The sequence below is a fragment of the Globicephala melas genome, chromosome 18 (genome assembly GCF_963455315.2).
Source record: "Globicephala melas chromosome 18, mGloMel1.2, whole genome shotgun sequence".
Taxonomy (NCBI): Eukaryota; Metazoa; Chordata; class Mammalia; order Artiodactyla; family Delphinidae; genus Globicephala; species Globicephala melas.
In genome coordinates, this window is record NC_083331.1 from 75,617,577 (window position 1) to 75,641,512 (window position 23,936).

Sequence of the window (23,936 nt, forward strand, 5' to 3'; positions counted from 1 at the left end):
GAGGGGCTTTCTTCCTGTAGTTCTGGGTGAGATGAAAGCCATTGAGATCAGCTCAGCCTTTCCGTCAGTGTCCCTCCCAGTGTCCCATCCTTCCTGGGTGGCCGACATCTCTGTGATGTGACACTGCCACTGCGACGGCTCCGGGGACATTCAGTCACACAGGCACATAGGGTTTGAAGGCACAAGGAATTAGTAGTGTCCGCCCGTCTAGTTCCGTAAAGGACCCAATCATGGGAACCATCAAAGAAACAGGCCACGTGGCTTGGGGAGAATTCTGACAAGACTTTAAGTCTGTATAGATATTTTTAATTTGTTATGTAAGGCCTCAGAGCTGCTGCGTAGCAGCCACCCGGGGTGGGCAGCGGGGCTGATCTACAGACGTGCAGGGCACCGCCAGGCTGTTAAAATGTGGCCATGTCTCTGCACCAGTGGAAATCACTGCCGTCCTGAGCCCTCCGGGGCTCCCAAGCCCCAGCCCCGGAGGTCTTGCCCCAGGCCTGCCCTGTGTCCTCCTCGTGAACTGTGCCCACAGGCAGAGGCTTGAGGTCTGTGACTCCTGCCTGTTTTTATTGGTCCTGGCTTGTGACCTTGGGGCTCTTAAATATCTGGGGTGGATAAAGTTTATAATTAGTTCTGAGCAAGGATTTTGAAAAGACTCAGTTTACACCACTGCGTTTTGGCTTTTAACTTTTGCTCATTTTACTGGTTCTCTCTGACCCGGCTGCAACTACATCAGTGAAATGAATGCCAACAATGAGAGTCTGTCTCGTATGGCATGTAAGTGATTCAGCCACCTCTCTGGTTGTTCTGAGGTTCACGTCGTGAAGGTAGGGGATGGACAGGAGGCACTAGAACAGCATGTTGTGACGGGAGCACAAGCTGGTGTCCCTGAAATGGAGCAAACGTAGATTATATATTTCTCAAGGATTGAAGTAGTTGCTCTTCAACAATTTAGCTAAACATTAAAAATCCAAGAAGGGCTCCAGGACGAGCTAAATATAAAGGTGGGGCTTCCCTGGTGGCGCAGTGGTTGAGAGTCCGCCTGCCGATGCAGGGGACACGGGTTCGTGCCGCTGAGCCTGCGCGTCCGGAGCCTGTGCTCCGCAACGGGAGAGGCCACGACAGTAAGAGACCCGTGTACGGCAAAAATATAAATAAAAATAAAAAATAAAGGTGGTTAAATACCAAGAGACAAAATAAAGTCAATACAATTCTCATGGAAATGAAAACATAGATAACCAGTTCTTATTCTAAAGGGATCTGCTGCTGGGTGTTGGTTGTTCCCGTGAGAAAGGAGGTAGAACCTGATGGAGGTGTCTTGGGGGTACCCTCCTTGTTTTTTTCCGATAGTAGGTATTACCAGTCTCCCATCCATGTGACACCATACCAGTGTCAACAAATACCGAAAGCTCCCAATAAAAGAAAAGGAATATCGTCCTCTCCATCTTTGCTTTCTGGAGAAAACACACACCTAAACCAGGACATACACTGTCAATCTTGTGCAGCTGTGCAGGTGTGGCATTCCAGGCTTCCTGGATTTATGTTACCACCTGGCATTGAGGAAGTGTAAAAATACCAGCTATATAAATACCCGCGTGACCCATGAGATTAGACACGAGGAACGGGTCTCCAGGCCAGGCCAGGCCAGCTTGTTGTTTAGATGTTGCATATTCAGCTCATTATAGGGGAGGCGAGCTCCAGGGAAAGGAAAGGGTGGCCATGCTTCTTCCCGCGATGGCAGGGACCGGAGAGTTGGGCCCAAAAGGAGCCACAGCTCGTCAAACTGAAAAGAAAGTTGACACAACATAATTCTCTGTGCCTTTTTGGGTTCTGCAAACCTTATTTATACTGACAGTCATTTTTTAGCTTTACTATGGGTACATTCTTGCCCTGCTCAGCACATATGTTGTTGAAGATATCACTCTATTTCCTGCCTCGGTTGGTGTTTTTAGCACAAACCATCTCCTAAGACTTGGCAGGGGAGTGGGTGGCGGGAGCTAAGGCGGGGTGGGCAAGGAAGCCCTTTCCTTCCACCCGACTTAACCCCAAGCATGCGTCTTGGTGACACTTTCTGCCGCAGAAGACTGCTCAACATACAAGGTCAAGAGCAATCTTGATCTATTCAAGAATGATGAATTCATAAGGGGTTTTTTAAAAGTAGGGAGGAACACCGGGGCGCCGGCTCTAGCCTCTTAGGGTAAGAAGCAAGTCCAGCTAATACGTGTTTTCAACCCACCCATCCTTCCCAGTCGCCGCAGTGTTGTACTTTTCTGCTTCTTGAGTAATCAGTTCTTATAGCCGTATGACCATGTTGTGGAATGCGGCTGCCACGGGAGTCATCGCATGGGGACCTCATGTGGTCCCCAGCACCCGTAGACACGGAAGCCCTCTCTTGATCCATTTCTGGGACTATTAGCAAAGGGGTGATGGAGTCTGGTTCGCGTCGCTTAAGGTCAGTTAGACTCCTGCTGTTCAAAACACACGCCTCTTCCGTGTGCCCTCCTGACCACACCTCTTTGATAATGTGCCCTCTGCTGACATCTGACATCTCCTTACACAACGCCACACGTGGAATCTCTCTTCCTGTTTGAGTTTAGGACCAGCCACTGTGTCTACCTGAATCCCTACCCCTGACATTTGTCTTTCTCTGAGGCGATCTGCCAAACGTCTGGGTTATACTCTCATGGATAAGAAAAAAGTCTTATTCATGTCCTAGAAGCCTGTCAGAGTGCAGGGGGCCTGGGGAGTGATCTCTAGATCCTTATTTTTGTGCATGTGTTTTTTCCTCTTGTGCAATAATGTAAGATTTCAGAGAAATAAGAGATTTAAAAGCCATTGTTCCTTGGAACTCAAAGTAGATATGGTTTAACACAAGCTGGATGCCGATTTCGGGTCTGAGCGGTCCTGCCCATGCGTAGTGACACACCATCTATGTGTGTCTGTCAGCAGAGTCGAGCTGCGACTTCTCAATTTTAGAAACGAGAGGCTGAGAAGCAGCAGGACCATGCCAGGCTCCTGTCTCAGACTTTGTACTTTTCCTTAATGCCAAATAGGAAAAAACAAGCACATTCCTCCCTGCAGTAGCCTTTCTGGAGAGGAATTTTCCTATAGAGTTGCGGAATGAATGATAGCCAGCATGAGTAATGAGTTTAAAATGTATTTTCACATTTTTTATGCCTTGCATAGCACTCTCAACCTTAAATCAGTCGAACAGCTATAGTTTGTTTTTCTCTTGCGTTCCAGAAACCTGGATCTTAATCTCATCCGTTTCCAAAATACACCCTAAAGCTATCTCAAATCCAGGTAACCAAGAGAGAAGTGATGTTTTTAAGCATTCTTCCTAAAGAAACACTCCATCGCTCAGTCCTTCCTCATTCTCCTTGACCTTTCTGTGGCATTTGGTACCGTGAGCCTCCCCCTGCTTCCAGAAGCCTTTCCCCTCTGCCAGCCACCCACCCTCCCGTCCCGCGTTCTCCCCCCTCCATGCTTACATCTGACCGTTCGTATCCACTATCACGTGTGCTCTGCCGTCTGCCTCTCTGCTTGTAGGAATGTCACCTTTCCTGGAAGAGATCCTCCCTCTCGAGAGATTTTTTTTTTTTTTGCGGTACGCGGGCCTCCCACTGTCATGGCCTCTCCTGTTTCGGAGCACAGGCTCCGGACACGCAGGCTCAGCGGCCATGGCTCACGGGCCCAGCCGCTCCGCGGCACGTGGGATCTTCCCGGACCGGGGCACGAACCCGCGTCCCCTGCATCGGCAGGCGGACTCTCAACCACTGCGCCACCAGGGAAGCCCCCGAGAGATTTTTAAGTCTCCCCTAGACATTATCTTTTCAGTCCTAACAAATGCTCTTGTTCAAATCATCGCCGCTCGGTTTAACCCTTGGGTAGGCGGCTGTCACTTCAGAGTCCACGTTCGCAGCCCTAACGGCATCCCCATCGCTGGTCCTGGCCGACTCCCAGGGATCTGTAACTCGGTGAAACCCCACTTGCACTGCTCCTGCAGCTGCCCGAGTCTAAATTCTCACTGCTTTTCCGTTTCCAATCTCTCTTCGAAGCTGGTCAGCTGTACACCTTTGTTGCTGGATGAATAACACTTTACAGATACAGCCTCCTTCCGGGCACACCCTCACTCGGATACTTGCTGGAACTCCCCGTGTGATGCCCCGGAAGGTCCAGGCTCCTCCCACACCCCAGGGCAGAGCTGGGGCAGAGCCCACGAGGTGCTCACTCTGCCGCTCGACATTGTGGCTTCCTTTTCCCTCCTCCTCGCCACATTCTGTCCCTGCTTTTGCAAATCCAGTGTTTTCTCCCCATGCCCGCCCTGCGGGGCTCACCTGGCCACTGAAGCCCCCGCCTCTCCTGTGGATCCCTGGGCATTTGCACGGCTTTCCTTTCTGCCCCTGGTCTGCTGCTGAAGGTGCTCTGGAGACGATCACCTTCGAGTTGATCACCTTGCGTGTCGAGTCGCCATCTAGAAGCCTGAGAAGAGGCACCTGTTAGGATGCACCCTGGGTCTCCTGTACATGCTGGCATTTTAAGTGTCAAAGGCTTTAACACACACACACAAAACCCAGCCAACATTAACTCAGCTGAGTAGAATGAGCATCCCACAATGACGATCACAGGTTATTCATCCCTACATCCCCCAAGATAGTTGGACAGTCATCCGTGCTTTTTCTTCTTGCACTTTGTCAATTGTTTCCATCCATTCCTGTAATTTATTGTGTCTTATCACCCCTCTAGAATGGGAGCATTGAAGGAATCATTTCTTTTAGTTTATATTTCTAAAAGCTCTTGGCGAATTCTTTGCATACCAATTGAACTGTGTAGGACTTGAGAATTACGTGTTCCATCCCTGCAGAAGCCTCGTGGTGTAGAGGAGGAACGTGTTGGCCCACGGCTCATCACTCTGCATTCCGCTCACACAAAGCCCCCAGAGTGGCCGCCAGCTCAAGGGCATCTCACTGTTTCCCACGGATGGACCAGCCCCTGTACCTTTTGCCACTTTCCTCTGGCTGTAGATTTGGAGGGAGTTCTCTGAGTCGCTCACCGCACTCACGTGTTTCTCGAGCGCCCCAAACTTATTCAAGGAGTCATCTTCCTCCCCAGTAAGAAGCTTCTCTCCTCCCCTGAAAATCTTTGCATCCCTTTCCTGAGAGACATTCCTCTGCTTAGCCTCCATCTCCCAGCAAAACCCTGCTTCCTCTCCTCTTCCAGACATGTCCCCTTCCGTGAACTTACTCCTCTGACTCCCAGGTGAACTTGCACTCCAGTCCTGTGACCAGTGAAGAGTTAGGCTTTTTCTGCTCGGACATTGCTCTGAGGATCGCATAACACAGCAGCCAGCTTTCACGGAGTATCAGTGAGAGCCAGACGTCATGCGCCCTTGTCACCTTATTCAGTGACATCTCCCAGCGAGAGTCAAGTCCTAGGAGCCAGGACTGGATCAGGTGCATTGCTGCCAGGACCCTCTATGTTTGGGACAGGTTCTGGGTTTTTTTGTTTTCAAGAAATTGAAACTTATGCAATTGGGGGCAGGAGAAACTTCTTTAAGAAAAAGAATAAAAATGACCAAAATTTAGGGAGCAAAGTGGACATTTATTTAAAATGAGAAGATAAAGCAAAGCAAAATACTCATTGTTCTGTGCTTAGAACAGTGCCTGCGCACACTAGATGCTCAATAAAGATCTGTTGAAAGGAAAAGAAAGAAGTAACAAAAAAATACTACAACAACATTGCTGTAGAAATTTTGTCAGAAAAAGCTGTCAGGCACCCAGATGTTAACTGTGGGTGTTTTGCTCGACTCCCACGGGCCTTAGCAGTGGTCTTTGAAAGTGGCGTGTGGTTTGGAGCTTCCCCTGTAGACTTGGGGTCAACCGGCTTCCACCCGTCTCCAGCCTCCAAGATTCCAGGAGTCAACACTGACCAAATCGATTATCATTTCCTGACATTCGACATTGTAAAACCATGTAAAGTAAGACTTTTAAAAAAAGCAACTATGCGTGAACCTTGTGTATTTGTAGGACAATAATGACATAATTATCAGTGGTAATTAGTGGGAAAATAGTGAAAACATGAAATTTCCTACTGTCGGTCAGGAATAGACTTCCAATACTCACAAGTGTTTTCTTCTGCAGGTTAATGCTCTTAGGTTGAAATCAAACAGCTCTGGCCCTTTGATGTTGTTTGTTGTTTAAAAGCTATGACATTATTATTGACTCTATTCCCCACACGGTACATTTCATACCCGTGACTCATTTATTCTGTAACTGGAAGCTTCGCTCCTCTCAATCTCCCTCACCCATTTCTCTCATCTCCTGCCACCCTCCCCTCTGGCAACTACCTGTTTGCTCTCTGTATCTATGACTCTGTGTCTGTTTTGTTATGTTTGTTCATTTGTTTTGTTTTTTGAATTCCACATATAAGTGAAATCATACAGTAATTTGTCTTTCTCTGTCTGACTTATTTCACTTAACGTGATACCTTCAGGGTCCATCCATGTGGTCACGAATGGCAAGATTTCATTCTTTTTATGGCTGAGTAGTATTCCATTGCATGTATGTACCACATCTTCTTTATCCATTCATCCATCAGTGGGTTGCTTCCATATCTTGGCTACTGTGTCTTGTCCAGTTTAACACTCTTAGGCAGAAAGCAAACAGCTCTGGCCCTTTGAATGAGTAAAACATGTTTACCACACACACTGAAATTTCCTTACCTTAAAATGTTAAGTAAGTGGCGATTAGAACTCAAGGCATGTCATTAACAGTGGAAATCCTTCTATATGTTTCCAGTAATCTCATGTGAATGGGGAGAAATGATTACTGTGGTGTATGATTTCTCTGTAATAATTCACATGAATTCTTCAGTTGGTGAACTTGTCAACTATTTCGCAGTTACACAGAGTGTGGTTTCTTTAAGAAAGTGGATTTTTTATAGCAATGTTGTATTCATTTATTATTCATTCTTTTTTCTCTCTCTTTCAACAAATACTTATTGAGCACCTACTGTGTGCAGGCACCCTTGGAGGCACCAAGATTGCATTTGAGCTCGTGGTGTCGATTTTCTGGAAGGTGGAGACAGAAAACAAACGCTTGAAGCGTAACATGTCATGTGATGAGAAGGACCGTGTAGAAAGATAAAGCAAGTTGTGAGGACAGAAATTGACCTGGGGAAGGGAGAGGGGTGCCGTTTTCCGGAAGGTGGTTGGGAAGGCCTTTCTGCTCGGGGTGGTTTGCGCGGAGCCCTGAACAAAGCGCAGAGCCCCTGGCTTCGCTCCGGGAGAGTGAGAGGATGAGTGGAGGGATGCAGAGAAGCCGGTGGGGCTGGGGACGGGTGCGGCAGATGGGCAGTTGGAAATGAGGTCCAAGGCGAGCAGGGAGCGGGGTCCTGGAGGGTCCCTCAGCCTCAGGAAGCCTTTGGATCGTGATCTGAGCAAAGTAAGAAACCGGTGGAGAGATGTGAGTGGGACATGGTGTGAACTGACTTAGCTTTTTTTTTTAATTAAAAAAAAATTTTTTTTCTTCTGGCTGCGCCACGTGACACGTTGGCATCTCAGTTCCCCGACCAGGGATCGAACCAGCGTCCCCTGCAGTGGAAGCGTGGAGTCTTAACCACCAGACCACCAGGGAAATCCCATGACTTAGCTTTTAAAGCAGGATTTGTCAACCTCGGCCCTATTGACATCCCAGGCCAGGTGTCTTGTCCCCCAGTCTTCATCCTGGAGGCCTGTCCTGTGCATTGTAGGACGTTTTGCAGTGTCCCTTACCTCTACCCACTAGATGCCAGTAGCACCCACCTCCCCGGTGTGACAACCAAAAATGTCTCCAGACAGTGTCAAATGTCCCCTGGAGAGGTCGTAGGTGGGGGGGACGGGTGTGGGGTGCAGTATCATCTCCTATTGAAAACCACAGTTTTCGAAACATCACGCCCACCCAGCCTGATACTCTGGTTATATAAAAGCTAGCACTAGGCTACTGAATTGTCTTTGCATGCATATTTCGAGATTTGGTAGAACTGTCTCGTTCGACTCATACTCAACTTGAATGCGTCTTCATTGCGTACTTGTGTTCAATCATCATATCTTAATGTGAAGACTGAGACTGTATCTTTGAGTCACATCCCCCGATGTGATTCATCTTTCCTGTACCTGTGAGAACAGCACCAGGAAGCAGGGGGCGGTCACAGAGAAACCCTGTTCACAGGCTGCAAGAAAATTCCACAGGAATTCGAATTAGCTAATGTTACGATTCGCCCATCAGAAGGCTGCCCCTGAAATACACAGGCCACTGATTTCACAAGACGCAGAGATACATAAAAGACTCAGACACACCCTTAAATCTCTATGTGGGATTTTCCAGCCCTCACTTCCCTACTTGTTTGCTTAGATTCATCGAGAATCTCAAATATTTTCTTTTGGTGTGACTTTTCTTCACCCTCAAAACCCTGATGACCACGGCTTGGAGGCATGAACAAACCTGATGACTGTATTTGATCTGTGTTGTTTTTTTAAATTTTCCACAAAATCTGCATCCTGAACCTGCACTTTTATAGCTAAGCCTTCTTCAGACTTCATGCCAGGGTCCTCTTGACGGGATGCCGTTGCAATTCCTTTGGTGTTTAAATAATGGGTGTCCTTTTGACGAGGAATGTTGCAACCGTTCTTGCATGAAACTGACAACTTCACAGCAAAATCAAATTTTTGAGAGTCAGAACCTCATTGGGGTTGAATCGAGAAATGAACAAGTTGGGGCACAGGCTCTCATGCACGGGTTCAGCGTGGAGTCAGGGTGTTATGAGAAGAGGCTGACACAGAATGTAGTGACCAAGAATCCCTCGGTTAATATTCATGAATGAGCATAACCCCAAAGTGGCGATGTCGAGATTGATGTCGCAACTCTATTTCAGTGTCTAGAGGACAGTTTTTCAAGCTGGGGTTCCCAGTTCATTACCACTGAGGCATGGGTGATAAAGGCACAGAAAAGAAGATGGTTTATTCTTTACATCAGCAAAGGAAATAAGGAAGAAAGCCTTTACGGAAGGGGCCAAGCCAAAGAATGGGTGTGGGTGGACGGCAGAGCCCTGCACACCTAGGTCTAAACCCAGCGGCAACACACCGGCTCACTGTGAAATGTTCGCGGGTAAATTCACCTCCTCAGGCCTCAGTGACCTCATCTCAAAAACAGGCGAGGGAGTGACAGCTCTTCAGAATTGTTATGAAAATGAGAAGTAAGTCAAGCCCCACCTCTAGCAGGGGATTAGCACATAATAAACGTGCAGGAGATGGTAATTACCGTAAGAACAGTGTGAATAATTGTCATCAGGTTGACCACTTATTCTTCCATCTTAAGAATGACTCGCTCCCTTATTCCAATCCAGAGCCATCCTTGGAATAGACAGACGTGCGCTCTTACGATAAAAACATAGAGAAAATATTAGTAGATAACGTAAGGATCACAGCCTAAGTTTTCAAACATTTTCAAACATTTTTTGGCTACAAGTGAACCTGCTGATTGGACATATGAAGATTTTTTTTTTTAACTTTCATAGCAAAAATGGAGGGTTCGACTATAGTTTACATATAGCAGTTGTTTATGAGATAGAAATCCATTCTGGGGGAAGCTAGCATCACATACTCGTACCAGGAGTTCACACAGTGTCTCAGAGTACTGGGTCCTGTACCGCCAGACCTAAGAGGACGTCCCTGTTACCTAGGTGCTCCGCCCTGCTTCACGCTCTGAGCCTAAACAAGACCCCCTGGAGAAGGTTCCCTGACCCACTGCCACCCAGCTGGGAGCCCACCAAGTTCCTTCATCTTCTTGCTCGTTCCTCTGCTTGTTTGTTGTCAATCACGGTCCCGCGGGCGACGCTCCAAGCTACCTGTCTGCTCATTTCTGGACCTCCAGCTAGTGGAGAGAGTCTGGCCAGAGGAAGCATTCAATAAACAACTGAATTAAAGAGTGAAAAAAAAAAGCTTAAAGAGAAATAAAAGCAGGTGAATGTCTGTGTCTTGAGATAGCTTTAACACCAAACCTGTTTTACTAATTTTCAGAAGATGATTTTTAAAAAGGCAAAATAGAGTTGACCAAGTTGAATAGATACTCTTTCAGTTCCAGCCCATTCAATAATCTCTGGCCATCAAGAGCTGAGATGGTGAAGCTCCCCCGACCTCTCCTTGGCTGCGATGCCCGCCTTGGCCTGGCCAAAGCCTTTTTACTTGTTTTTTAAATGCAAGGAGTCTGGAGCTACTCTCTGGGTCGTGGAAATAGAACCTCTTCCACCTGGTTGTCAAAGCCCTGCTCATTTTGCCCTCATTCTATCTGTCCAACTCTTCCTTCTCTAAGCCCCAGAACGGCCTCCTGTCTGGGCACACCAGACCCGCTCACTTGTAAAGGAGCGGCCACTGCGCTGCACAGAAGATGCTCTGAACAAGATTACTATGGTGGGGAGGGAAGAGGGCTGAGCGGGGAGAGGGGTCCCAGGCATAGGGAATGCGCAACCCAAGCATCAGAACGTGGCAGTGTGAGCATCTGGGTAAATGCTGAGGGCCTGGGTGCTATTTGAGTGCAAGTCTCAAGGGCAAGGGGAGACAGCATCCAGGAGGGAGAGCTAGGATGCTGTCAAGCCCAGCCTTGGAGATGAGCTCTGGGGGGGGGCTGGCCCCCTGCTTCCTTCTGCCATCACGGTGGGTGAACTGTTCCTCCATCCGTAAAATATAATAAGGCATATTACATTTATGATCCTTTTTGAATCATGTATTGGCCTAAAACTTCAGAACAGTCTGACTAAGAGATACCCAGAACCTACTAAGCACCGCAGACAAGGGGCAGAAGCAACATGGCAAATCCCTGATGGTGAACGGAAATTCCCCAGAGGGTGGGAGCAGCTTTCAGCTCTTCAGCCTAATTTGGACAGTGGCGTCTGTGTTCTTCACCTCAGAGAACTCAGTACAGCACATGCGTTAAACATTTAGGTAATTTTGTTACTGTAGAGAATGCAGAAGTAGGATTTTGAAGTTTAGTATTCCTAAGTGGATAATAAACTTTGTAACAGTAGCGAAAATATATCTGTTACATTTTTTTCAAAGCTATAAGGTTGCCTCAGCTCCACTTCATTTAAAAACTCAGAAAATTTCTGAAACATGAATAACTTGCTATGCTTCTTTTAGGAGATAACCTTCCCAAGATAGGCAGTTCTGTAATGACAAGTAATTAGACGTATGACATCAAAAATTCTTTATAGATTTCATAATAATGTTTGAAAATAACAAGTTATGAAATTCATTATTGCCACTGAATGCATCCCATTATGTTTAACAGTATTATGTCAAAATTTGGTGAATATTTTGTAAGCTATACGTTTGATTAAGGGTGATTATTAATTTACTGTTTCAAACATAATTAATGTTTGTTTTCATAAGTTTTATTATTTCCTTCCACTATTTGATTCAACTTGCTCAGTACACTTTATCAGAAAAGAAGAATTGTTTTTACAATTTGTTTCAGGTTTTGAAACTAACATGAACCTTACTAGCCGAGATGATCTTGGTACATCAGAAATTGCATCAGAGACCCAAGATAGAAATGCGAATAACCATGGGATTCAATTATCTAATTCACTCTCCAGCGCGATCACTGCCGAAAATGGAAATTCCGTCGCAAACGGTAAGCACTTCGTTACACCCGGAAGTAAGTAGATATACGTTCTAAGTTGTATCAACTTTCTAGGGAGAATGGAATTAAAACAAAAATGAAGTAGGCTTAAAAACTGGAAAAGGGTATAAAGTATGAAATATCACTCTAGGGTGTGTTGTCAACTTCTTATTTTCAAGTTAAAGAATTCAAATTGCATTCGGTATTAGTTGACTTTTCAGAGATTTTTATGGAGTATTTGGTCTGTGGAAACCAGTATAAAATGAGACGTATACTGGGCAGAAGGAGGCGATGGATGCTCTAACAGTATTTTTAATGAAAAATATATCTTTTTCATTTCTTTTAAAAATTTATTTATTTTTTAAAAATTTTTTATTGCAATATAGTTGATTTATAATGTTGGTTAGTCTCAGGTGTACAGCAAAGTGATTCAGATATATATGTGTGTGTGTATATGTGTATGTATATATATATGTGTGTGTGTGTGTTCTTTTCCCTTATAGATTATTACAAGCAATTGAGTATAGTTTCCCGTGCTATACAATAGGTCTCTGTTGGTTATTATTTTATATATAGCAGTGTGTATATTTTAATCCCAAACTCCTAATTTATCCCTCCCCCCTCCCCTTTTTCTTTTCATTCCTCAAAAGTGTGAAGGAAAATAATACTGAAGGAATGGTAAACACCACACTGGCTTTAGGTGTTCGATGTGAGTGTATCAGTGAAGGTATCCTGTAGAAATTGGCTTGACTGTGTGTATCCAAACCCTGTCTAATAGTGGCTTAAACAAGTAGCTTATTCCTCCCACACTAGAAGAAGCCCAGGGCTTCTAGTATTGTCTGAAGGGAAAATTCAGACCAATCTGTTCTTGAAGAGACTGAGAAGGTGGGCATGGGATGCAATGAAGGCCAAGCAAAGAAGCCTATATTCTAGGCTTTTCTCTGAAGGACGTTGGGGGCATTCACTGAGTCCACAGGAGGTAGCTGAGAAGCTTGGCTGTGCCTTTTAGGATTGTGGGGACAGGCTGAGTCCAGCACCTGCCAGGGCCCTGGGGTGAAGCCTTGAAGGGTCCATCCTGAGAGTCAGAAGAAAAACCAGGAACCCCAGCTCAGCTATGAATCTTCTCAATCCCTGGGGCAGGAATGAGGTCCTCCAAGATTGACAGGGCCCACAGGTACCTGGGAGAAAAAAAGTATAATCTATCCCAAAGGACAATTACAGTATTCTAGACTTCAGAATGTTCTTACAAACCATTTTTCAAATACCAAGTTCAACACATAATCAAAAAGAACCAGGCACATGAGGACACAAAAGCAGATGAAAATTACAAGCAGAAATAGCAATCCATTGCAGTGTATTATCCATGGGGGTTCAAAAGATTGGAGTTCAAAACCATATACTTTAAAATAAGTATGTTTACTAGGCCTAAGGAGATAAAAGAATGAGAATCTCAGCAGAAATCAGAAACCTTGAAAATGTGTTAAATGGAAATTCTGAAATTGAAAAATGCAGTCATAAAACTAAGTACAATAGAGGATGAGGTTAAAGTCAATCAGACACAGCCATTAAAAAAAATCCTAGGGAAGTGGAAGACAAGTCAGAAAATATCAAGAATGAAACGCAAAGAAGCAGAAGAGTGGAAATTCCAGAAAATGGTTTAGAACCTATATTCCAGTAACATAGTTTAGAGACCTGAAGGATATGCTGAGAACTGTTTTTGGAATTCTGGGGAAAGGAGAGAGAGTCTGTGGGCAAGAGAAAAGATGTGGTGAGAAATGGGAGAGAATTCTCCTCTGTGGGCAAGAGAAAAGATCTGGTGAGAAATGGGAGAGAATTCTCCAACACTGATGAAAGCACTAAGAAACAGGTTTAAGTTGGCAGTTTCTCATAAACATACGCTTTCCATATGACCCAGCAGCCTGGGTGTTTACTGAAGAGAAATGAAAACAGCGTCCATATAAACACCTGTATGCAAATGTGTATCCTACCTTTATTCATAATCACCTAAAACTGGAAATAAATGAATTGTCCTTCAGTTGGTGACTGGACTGTATTCGTTATTAATTGCTGTGTAAAAATTACCCTCCAGAACTTAGAGGCTGTTGTTTTGTAGTTTCTGTGGGTCAGGAATCTGGGTGCAGCTGAGCTGAGTGCCTTTGGTTCAGGGTCCCTCACGAGGAAGCGATCAGCTATCGGTCAAAACTGTAGTCATCTTGAGGGTGGTTGGAAAGATGGTCTGATTTCAACATCACTCACAGGAGCATCTCCACAAGGGAGACCTCACAACAGGGCGACTGGCTTCCCCCAGAGCAAGCGGTCCATGGGAAAGCAAGGAAGAGCACCCAGGATGGAAGCCACGCCCACTGCACGGCTGCTCTTGGAAGGGACAGCCAGCACTCCAACCTCATCCGGCTTGTTGGATTCAGGCCATATGTCCAGTCAAATCGTGGGAAGAGGTTACATGAGGTGTGAGTGCCTCTGGGTGGGCCCATCAGGAGCATTTCACAGGCTGACCAGTGCATGGATCAACTCCACAATAAAAAAGGAGGAACCATTATTACACGTGACAAAATGGATGCATCACAAATGCATTGCACTGAGTGAAAAAAGAATCAAAAGACTCTAAGTATGATTGCATTTATATGACATTTGGGAAAAGGCAAACTACAGGGACAGTAAGAGATGAGTGGTTGCCAGAGGCTGGGTGCAGTGGCCAGAGCTGGGCTGTGTAACAAAATGTCACAGGCCAGGGGGCCTGTAAAGGGCAGTGATGTGTTGGCCACAGTTCTGGAGGCTGGAGTCCAAGGTCAGGGTGCCGACACCGATGACAGCCCTCTTGAAGGCTGCAGATTGCCAGCTTCCTGCTTGCCCTCACATGGTGGAAGGAAGGAGCTAGCTCTCCGGGGTCCCTGTTATAAGGGCACTAATCCCATTCATGGAGCCTCCACCACATGACCTAATCACCTCCCAAGGGCTCCACCTCCTAACACCACTGCACTGGGGGGTAGGGCTTCAACATATGAGTTTTAGGGGGACACAAACATTCAGACCACAGCAGACCACAGAGGGGCATGTGGTGGTATTGACAAACAGGAATGAATGTGTTCCTATAAATTTATAGGCAGGTGCATAGAATAAAGGTGAATCTCTCTTTCTGTAAATGTCACTTTTGTTTAAAAAAAAAAAAAAGCCTGAGTAGAATAAATACAAAGAACAATACTCCTAGGCATATCATAGTGAGACACTGGTAAGCAAGCATGAATCTTAAAAGCAGCCAGAGGTTAAAAAGGAAAAAAAAAGACAAATTACCTTTAAAGAAGCAGTGGAAGTCCAAAGACAATGAAATAACATACTTAACATGCTCAAATAAAGTAACTGCCAATCTAGAATTTTACAAACAGTAAAATACTTCTGTAAGAATGAAGAGAGTTAAGGATATCTTATCAAAACAAAACAAAGCAAAAACTGAAAGAATTAAACATGGGCAGACCCAGCATGCTCAGGTAAAAGAAGGAAAAATGAACAATAAAAAACTAAGTAAAGGTAGGAGGGGGTAAAAATAATATTTACTATTATACACTGATAAATCACATTAACAGGTTATAATTTCAAAGGTAACCACTGAAAGAACAGTAGAGAGGTGTATAATTTCCAAACTATTAGAGTAAAATAGAATAATAAAAAGTCAATCAACCTAGAAGATAGCAAAAGGGGTAGAATAGGAATATCTTCAAGGTACGACAAATTGAAAAGTCTCAGATGGTAGACAAAAAAGCATACATGAAAGTAATTTAAACTCAATTGAATTCCATTAAACTTTAAAAGACTCTTATTTAGTGTAAGTTCACATTAAAAATCAATTAATACAATATTTTAAAGTTTCTGAAAACATGTAATACATGAGGATGCTGAAAATTTAAATGTGAAGGGATAGAAAAGGAAAAGATATAGCATGCACATATTAAAAACAACAACAGTTCTGTTTGGAAGTTAAAAATTACATTGCTGAGTAATCAATAGATTCAAGAAAGACAAGAACCTAAGTTACTGAAATATAAAATAAGCAACAAAGTCAAATGTTAATTCTTTGAAAAAAAATCTTTGAAGCATTAATAAAATTGAGAATTCTCTTTCAAGGGTGATAGAGAAATAAAGTGGACACAAGTAGCCAATTCTGTGATGAAAAAGGGGACCCACCACAGATCTTCCAGAAATTAAAAAAATGATAATGATTATATTATAAACAGCTTTATGGCAAAATAAATTTGTGAATTTAGATGAATACTTTTCTCCAAAAAAATTACAACTAACCCAAAATAGAGAAAAGAAATAGGAGAGCTAAATAGTAATGTAAATGTTAAATTATTGCGTTTGTAAATGAATACTTTCCTACAAGGAAAACTCTAGGCCCAAATGATTTTTCTGGTAAGTTCTCTCAAAATTCTAAGGATGAAATAATTCCACTGTTATACAGACTCTTCCAGAGAATAAGAATGAAGAAGGAGAAGAAAAAAAATTAAAGCAGAAACCTCTCCCAGCTTGCATAAATAACCACTTAATTTATGACAGAATTGGCATTGGAGGAAGAATAATCAATTGCTGTCCACGTGAGGAACAAAAATGAAACTTGACCCCTACCTTACACTATACACACACAATCCCTGGTAGATTTTAGATCTAAACGTCAAATGTAAAATAAGCTTTATAGAAGAAAATATAGAATAATAATTTTTTAACCTCAGAGATGGGAAAAGAAAGGACTTCTTAAACAAATTAAACAGGATACAAAAAAGTGCTAACCGTAAAGGAAAAAAAAAAAAAATATATATATATACACACACACACACATATATATATGTATATGTATGTAATGGGATAAAATATTTTCAACACATTTAACCAACAAAGGGCCATATTCAGAGTTTACTTAAAAACAAACAAAAACTACTGAACAGAAAAACAGAAAGGACAAATGAAAAGGCATGTCAACATTTTTAATGATGTCCAACTTTATTCGTAATTAGAGAAATGCACATTAAAACCGCCACGTGATCCTACTACAGACCCTATAGAATTTCAGAACTGGCTGACCGGGAGGCGGAGCTTTGTGAAAGGATCACCAGGAAGCTTAGGGCAGGGATTTCCTTCGGAGGAGAAAGAGCCAATACCCATTTGAGAGAGAATGTTGGGAGCTTCTGGGTAACGGACAATGTTCTCTTTCTTGACTTGTGTGGTAGTTACAGTTCCTCACTTTAAAAAAAAAAAAATGGGAGAGAAAGAGGGAGGGAGGGTATTTCAGAATGGCTGTTAGGTAGGCAGGATGGTGGTACTCCATGGCCGTCAAGAGATTCAGGCTTCACCATCCTATCTCTGGCTTCCCTCCAGGTCCAAGTAAGGTCGGGGGATGTAGTTTTTCATCTGAGCACGTTGCTCGCCCAAGGATGTTCATTGCTGACCCAAGAATGTTCATTGCTGACCTGCCCAGCAGGAGGGGGCGAATGGGTCTTGGGGAAGATCTAGCCAGGCGATTCTCATCACAAGTCGCGCTTTACTTGGAAGGAGTCATGGGGTGGATAGATGATTAGGACAGGGCTTGTTCAAGCTTAGCATCAAGGACCCCAGGGTAATGCGGGAGTGTTCTGTTGGCACGCAGGAAAAGGATTGTTTTCATCACACACACACAGAGAAAAAGCCCCAAAGTGTTTCTGAATGCTTCCCCTCCCCCCATATGAAGCAGGGATTCCATGTAACGATTGGTTGGAAGTATTTGGCTCGTAAGACAGAGGCTTTTTGGTACGATGGGAGGAAATGACACTGGGAGGATACAGAAGGATTTTTATACCTGCGGTAAAGATTTCTAGGGAAAGGAGCTGCAGTTACCAAGAACAGACAGACGTACCGGTTCCCAGGTTCCCAGAGCATGGGTCTTTCCTAAGTTTTCTCCTCTCTTCTTCAACAACATATTACTATTCATCTGGCGTTTTAATTTTATGCAGGCTATAAAAGCTGTACATGTTTTATGTGACAATTTGGAAAATACAGGAAAGAATAAACAACGAGTAAAACCTACCATTCCTTGTGTTACCCAGAAATACCCAAAACGTGTCTAATATTCCACTGTGTAGAACTCTGGTTTTTTTCATACAAGTATATGTGTGTGTTTATATAAGATGTTTGGTTTTGTTTTTATAAAGCTTGAGTTATACTGTACATGTGGTTTTAACAATCTGCTTTTTTCCCTTAGAAATCTCACGTGGTCTATCTCTAGGTCAACAAACGCAGATCTGCATTGCTTACAGTTGGCCGTTAATTGTACAGGATGCATAGCATCTCATCAGATAGGACGAACATGATTTAAAATAACCCAGCCCTATTTGTTGGATGTTAGAATTACCTCCTGATTTTCTATCCTTAAAATAAAACTGAGTGTTTATGATGGATTACTCCAACTTGATTAAAATAGACATTTTGTAAAACTTTCCATGTTAATGTGTCACGTTCAGATTTATGTGTGTGTGTGTTTAGATGGAAATATGGAGATATAATCTTTCTTTTAAAACCATTGCTTTCTGAAATCTCTGATGATAACCCTTTACAAAAAGGATAACAAAAACATTGTATACCCTTATACTGAAATTCAATATTCTTAAAATAATAACAATGGAATTTGAGTGATAGCAGTAAGTCAACAAGTATGTGATAAGAGAATATTTCACAAAGGTTGCATGTATCTAGTAAGAAGGTAATTAATTCATTTTTTATTTTCAATTTTGGAGTATTTAATGATAGCTGCTAAACAATAAGGGAATTTAAAATGTATTGGATGATCAAAACTGAATGCAAAAACATTTAAAAAGGTAACCATATATCCTTTCATTTTTATTAAATTTTTACTCCCCGCCATCCTCCCTAGCTCACCTTGGGTGATCTTATTCTACCACAAGGAAAGAGAAAATAGGCACTCCCCTTTACCAAAATATTTAATTTGTCTGTGTTTTGAGTCAAAAGCCAAAAGCTATGGCTTGGTAAATGGTCCTAGAAAACTTAACACAAAAAACTCTGAGTCTTACTCTAAAAATCAAAATAAACCCCAAAACCAACAGAACAAACCAAAAAACCCTCTAGACCAAATGGAAATTTTTGTGGAGTATGTTGCCTGAAATTAATCATATAAAATTCAATATTTAGGAATATCAGGCTTCAAAACTTCAGTATGTAACTGATAGCGTATGTTCAAACCCTGAAACAGAGATTTACACGTTATCCCTTAAATGCTCATAGAGACCAGATTTTAAAATAGAGCTAGTTCTGCGTTGTTGTTCATTGAAGATCACTTGAAAATCTCGAGTTATGCGCACAAAAGGAAAATTATTTCAATTGAGATTTCAGTCTTTCAAAGCAACACGACATGTTTATTTTGATTTACCTGTGTGGACACCATGAGCTTCTGGGCTCCTGAAACCTTCCCATGACTATTAAAATACCGGCACAATGCTCTGGGTATTCAGGCAGGCACTCAGTAACAGCATTTACTGATTGGAATCATGTTGCCTATTTCATAAGAACCAGTAAGTCCTATGCTGGGACCAGAGTCAGAAAGCCTCTCCTGGTCGGTATGATAAAAACTGATCAGATGTTATATATGTACAGCACATGATATATACATGGTCATTATAACTCAAATCGGTTAGTCGTACTGGTTCCCAATTCACAGCGTATAGTCAATATGCTTACTAAATAAAGGCACGAGATGGGAATAAATGTTTAAAATAACTTGAAGTTTTCATTGAATCAGAAGTAGTGTTATTTTCAAGGAAACGATTTCTCTGGAATGCCAGTATCTGCGTGCTACCTCTGCTTCCCAGAAATAATTATCTGTTTGTTCATTTGCTGAAATATAGTTATGTGTGGGTAATTATAGCTATCACTTACTTTAATTGCCATCCTTTTACTGATGCGAACACAGACTTAGATCTTTTTTTGTATATTTAATTATTCCCTGGACTTGTGGTTATTTATCATTATTTATCATAGAGAACAGTTTTTATTGCTAGAACGTTGTAGTTATAGCAAACAAAATATTGTGAATCTAAAGATGTTTAGTGGGGAAGTAAGGATATGACAGATTCTATCCAGGCCATTTTTATGTTCAGTATGATTTTCTTTCTTGCTGCGTGATGACTACACATTTTATGGCTGGGCCTCAGAAAAAATGACAATTAAAGGGGCTTCTCTGGTGGCGCAGTGGTTGGGGGTCCGCCTGCCGATGCAGGGGGCGCGGGTTCGTGCCCAGGTCTGGGAGGGTCCCGCATGCCGCGGAGCGGCTGGGCCCGTGGGCCATGGCCGCTGAGCCTGCGCGTCCGGAGCCTGTGCTCCGCGGGGGGAGAGGCCACAGCAGTGAGAGGCCCGCTTACCGCAAAAAAAAAAAAAGACAATTAAAGAATACAGTTATTACATTTGATTTTCCATTTACCGTTCTCTGAAGATTGTCTTTCTTTATTTGTGCTGTGTTTGTCCTCAGTGCATTGTAAGGATAATCTATGGTGATAAAGTACTGGGTGAGGCCATTTACCAGACCGGAAGCTCTGCATTCTTATAGACTCCAAGGCCACATTGAACCTAGTGCTATTGAACCAAACCACATCGACTCTGGGAACTTTGTAGAATGGCTTTTTCCACTCATGCTCAAGAAAGATCCAGACCCCTAGCGAAGGAGCCCTTGGTTAGAATCCATGAAATGTATTCAAATATAGGTTTTACAACCTCGTCTTTTTTATAGGAACTGTATAGATTCTCTGGAATTCGTACTGCTTTCTGGTTCAGAGCCAACCCGCCAGGGGAAGGAAGTCTTCACTTGACAATCTAGAATCTGGTGCAATTATCTATTTTGAGCAGCAGAACGTAGGTTTGTCAAGAAAGCAAGCTCCTCAGGCATTCAGAAAGCCCTGCTCCACTCCTCCGTTTCATTAAAGATACTTTGAAGTCATATTGAATAATTTCTAATTTGGACTTCATTTAATTCAGTGTCCTCCGCTGTAGTTGAGAAGTCGGGTTGAAAATGGCGGATGGAACTGCTGACTCTGCCATTTCCTAACGGTGTCGCGCGGCTCCTCTCTGCCTGGGCTCGGACCCAGGGCTGATGCACGCTAACTCCATGACCCTGAGAAAATGACTTAACCTCTCCAATTCTCAGTTTTCTCAGCTTAAAAATGGGGACAATCAAAGGACCTGCCCTGTGGGATTGTTATGAGGATTTAGTATCAGTACGATGATGCTAGCTAAAATTAGCTAAATAAATATTAGCTAAATAAATTAGCTAAATAAATAATAAATATTACCTATACACAGATATCATAAAAGGCTTAGATATTTTAGAGCTAGAAGATCCCTGAGGATTTATCCAATAAAAACTAGAATTATGTACATGACATAGATGAGGTGTAAGGCAGTGAATTAATTCCTCCAAGACCACACAGGCTATAATACTAGAATCAATGCCTTATAACTCGTTTACACATAGACCCAAGTACCCACGTGTGTATAGTCAAACACGCAGGTCATTTTGATGGTCTACACTGGTGTTCAGACATTATGATTCGGAGCCTCTGGCATGAATGGAAGTCGGGGTATGTGGGTAGAGTTCAAGGGAAGGGAAGCACACTGTTGCTGCCGCAGAAAGAGTACGTGGAAGGAGGGGCGTAGAACAGTGTTTGCTGGGAATTATTGCCCCAGAGTCTGGTCTGGGAGAGGGCTGTGCCCTGAGAAAACTAGAGCAGGTTTATAAGTATGTGTGAGAAATGGTTCTGTGATGGACGCCCCACTTCCGATGGAAGTCAACAAATAAGGGGCTTCAGATGAACCTTGAATGTGCTGCCAGCACCAATCAGGGGTCTTCAACCCCGTGGGAAAGCACAGTGGGATTCTCTACCCCAAGGCTCTGGGGTTCTTCTGATGCCTCTGTGTAACAATGTCCCTTAGCTACATGAGGGACACGAGTTCAAGAATTTACAGGTGAAATAATATAATTTCTGTAATTTTTAAAAAAGATAATGAGAAGTAGATGAAACAAGACTGAAATACTGAAAATCCTGAAGCTTGGTGATGGGTCCATGGAGTTTCACTCCATATTCCCTTTGCTTTTATATGTACGAAATTTCTGTAATGAAGTCTTGAGATATTTGTTGTCTTGATAGATAAGATGGGTTAATTATTGTAGTTTTATGTGCACTTCTTGGAATACTTAATGAAAATAAACTTGTTTATTAGTTAGTGGTCACTTAAAGTCTCTCATTTGCTGTACAGAGCCTTTGCCCATATTTTAAAATATGAAAGTAGGTCCTTTATTTTGACTTGTAGGATGTTTTAAGAATAATAGAGCCTTTTATTTGGTGTATTTAAATGTTCTATGTTGTTCTTTTTTAATTTGCAATTTACTTTTTTGATATTTTTAAAGTATATTTATTTTTAAGGTTCGAATAGAAGGATTGATACATTTTCTTTTCCTTCATGGCGTGTGTCTTTGGTGCCATTTTTAGATCATTTGCCTTTAAAAAGTACTGCTTCTAATATGGCAACAAAATAAAAGGTTTTGTTGGCCAAAAAAAGAAACCCTGCCTTTTCTAATCTCCTTTGCACCTTCAGTGCTTCCAGCTATTCCTTTGCGCCTCCGGGTTCACACTCCCATGCGTATTCGCCATAACGGGGCTTTCTCACCTCCCTGCTATGACCTTCAGGGTCAGTGCTGCCCCAGAGTCATCTTCCCCTGGAGCCCCCTCACCTCCTGCATCACCAAGAGGAAATGACATTCCCAGAATTTCTCCAGTGCCCCTTTCTTCTCTGTCACTCTCTCTCTGTCACCACCCAGCCTTCCATCCCCACCCCCGACACTGACTCTGTCTGTCCTGACCCTTCTTTAGTCGACAGGTAAGAGATGCCTTTGCACCCACCACTTCGGTACCCTGGTGCCACAGCCCTTCTCAGAAGTCTACAGTGCTACCCACTGCCTTCAGATATCGCCAGATTCTGTGAAGTGTTAGGTGACGCCTTTAATTTCTGGACTACACCCTCCAGGCCCCCTACTTCGGCCATCTTACAGGCCACCCCCAGGACGTGGTGACATCTCGTGTTCCATGTTACGATGCTTCAGCGCTTCCGTTCCCTTGGCCAGGCTGACCTTCCTCAACCTCGCTCACCTTTCAAAATCCTCCCCATCCTGGAAGGTCCACAGCCTTTGGCATCTCCACCGTCACTCTTCCTCTAATCCCTCACCCAGAGTGAATCCCTGCTTTCTCCAGATCCATCTCAACGCCACCTGTGCCCTGTGGAACCCTTAAGTCATTCTGTTGTGTATTCTGCTTAAGAAGCATTACCGTGAAGATTTGAGATCCTCGGAGGCAGACCTTTTCTTGAGTCTTGGCGCATTTCCCAGCGCCTTGTTCAGAGGGTGACCTAGATATTCCCTAACTTTATTTAGTTGACACTGTGTAGAGCAGTTCATGCTAATGACTTGGCTCTGAGTTTGGATCTGCACTAAGCTGACTTTCTGTTCGGATTCAGCGAGCAATCTTCTAATTGATCATTTCGTTTTAAAAAACGGATCACAGCACTCTTCTCCTTCCCCAGGTTCCTAGTCTCTGTAAGACGTCCAGTGAACCGGATTCTCTAGCAGCAGACATTTGTCTTGCTTGTCAATTGGCCCTTCATCCCCGTCTCCCATGAATCCCAAACTCTTAGCTTTGCCCTGCTACCTGGACATACATTTTATTGTGACTATGCTTATCTAGTTGCCTGGAACGCCAACCTGTGTGTGATCTTGGATTTCCACCCACCCTTCCTCTGTATTGATTCCGATCACTCTAACACTCACTGCTTGATTGGACCCTTCTCCACACCTGCTACCCGGATCTCGATACAGTATTCCCCTGGGCAACTTTAGACATTGCTATTACTTTTGACCAAGACCCAGTCCCCCCATGACCACACATCCGTATGTCTATCACTTCCTAGATACTGGCTGTCTCCTGCCCAGTCTCAATGAACTAACCCTTCCACGCCAAGGTATTTGTATATATATCAAGATCAACTGGGACGACTTCTTATGTGTTAACAGGATGTCGTGGACTTCTCTGCAGAACTAACTCTCTAACTGGAAAACTATGAGTGATTTTCTAATGATGTTTAAATCAGGAATCATGTACATGTTTAATCCGTTATACCATACTGGTTAATTACGATTTCAGATGAGAGGAGCAATCACTTCAGAATCTAAAGTTGTCTAGGTTG

At 43.3% G+C, this 23,936-nt stretch overlaps 1 protein-coding gene across 4 annotated transcripts in view; it reads left to right on the forward strand.

Moving 5' to 3' along the window:
- The window catches only part of MYO16 (myosin XVI), a 530,197-nt gene that overhangs the window by 485,937 nt on the left and 20,324 nt on the right, over positions 1-23,936 (forward strand). For all 4 annotated transcript variants that reach the window (XM_030856764.2, XM_060288080.1, XM_060288082.1 and 1 more), the window contains one exon: positions 11,508-11,666. In XM_030856764.2, coding sequence (XP_030712624.1) covers positions 11,508-11,666 — 159 coding nt within the window. The remainder of the gene's footprint in view (positions 1-11,507; positions 11,667-23,936) is intronic.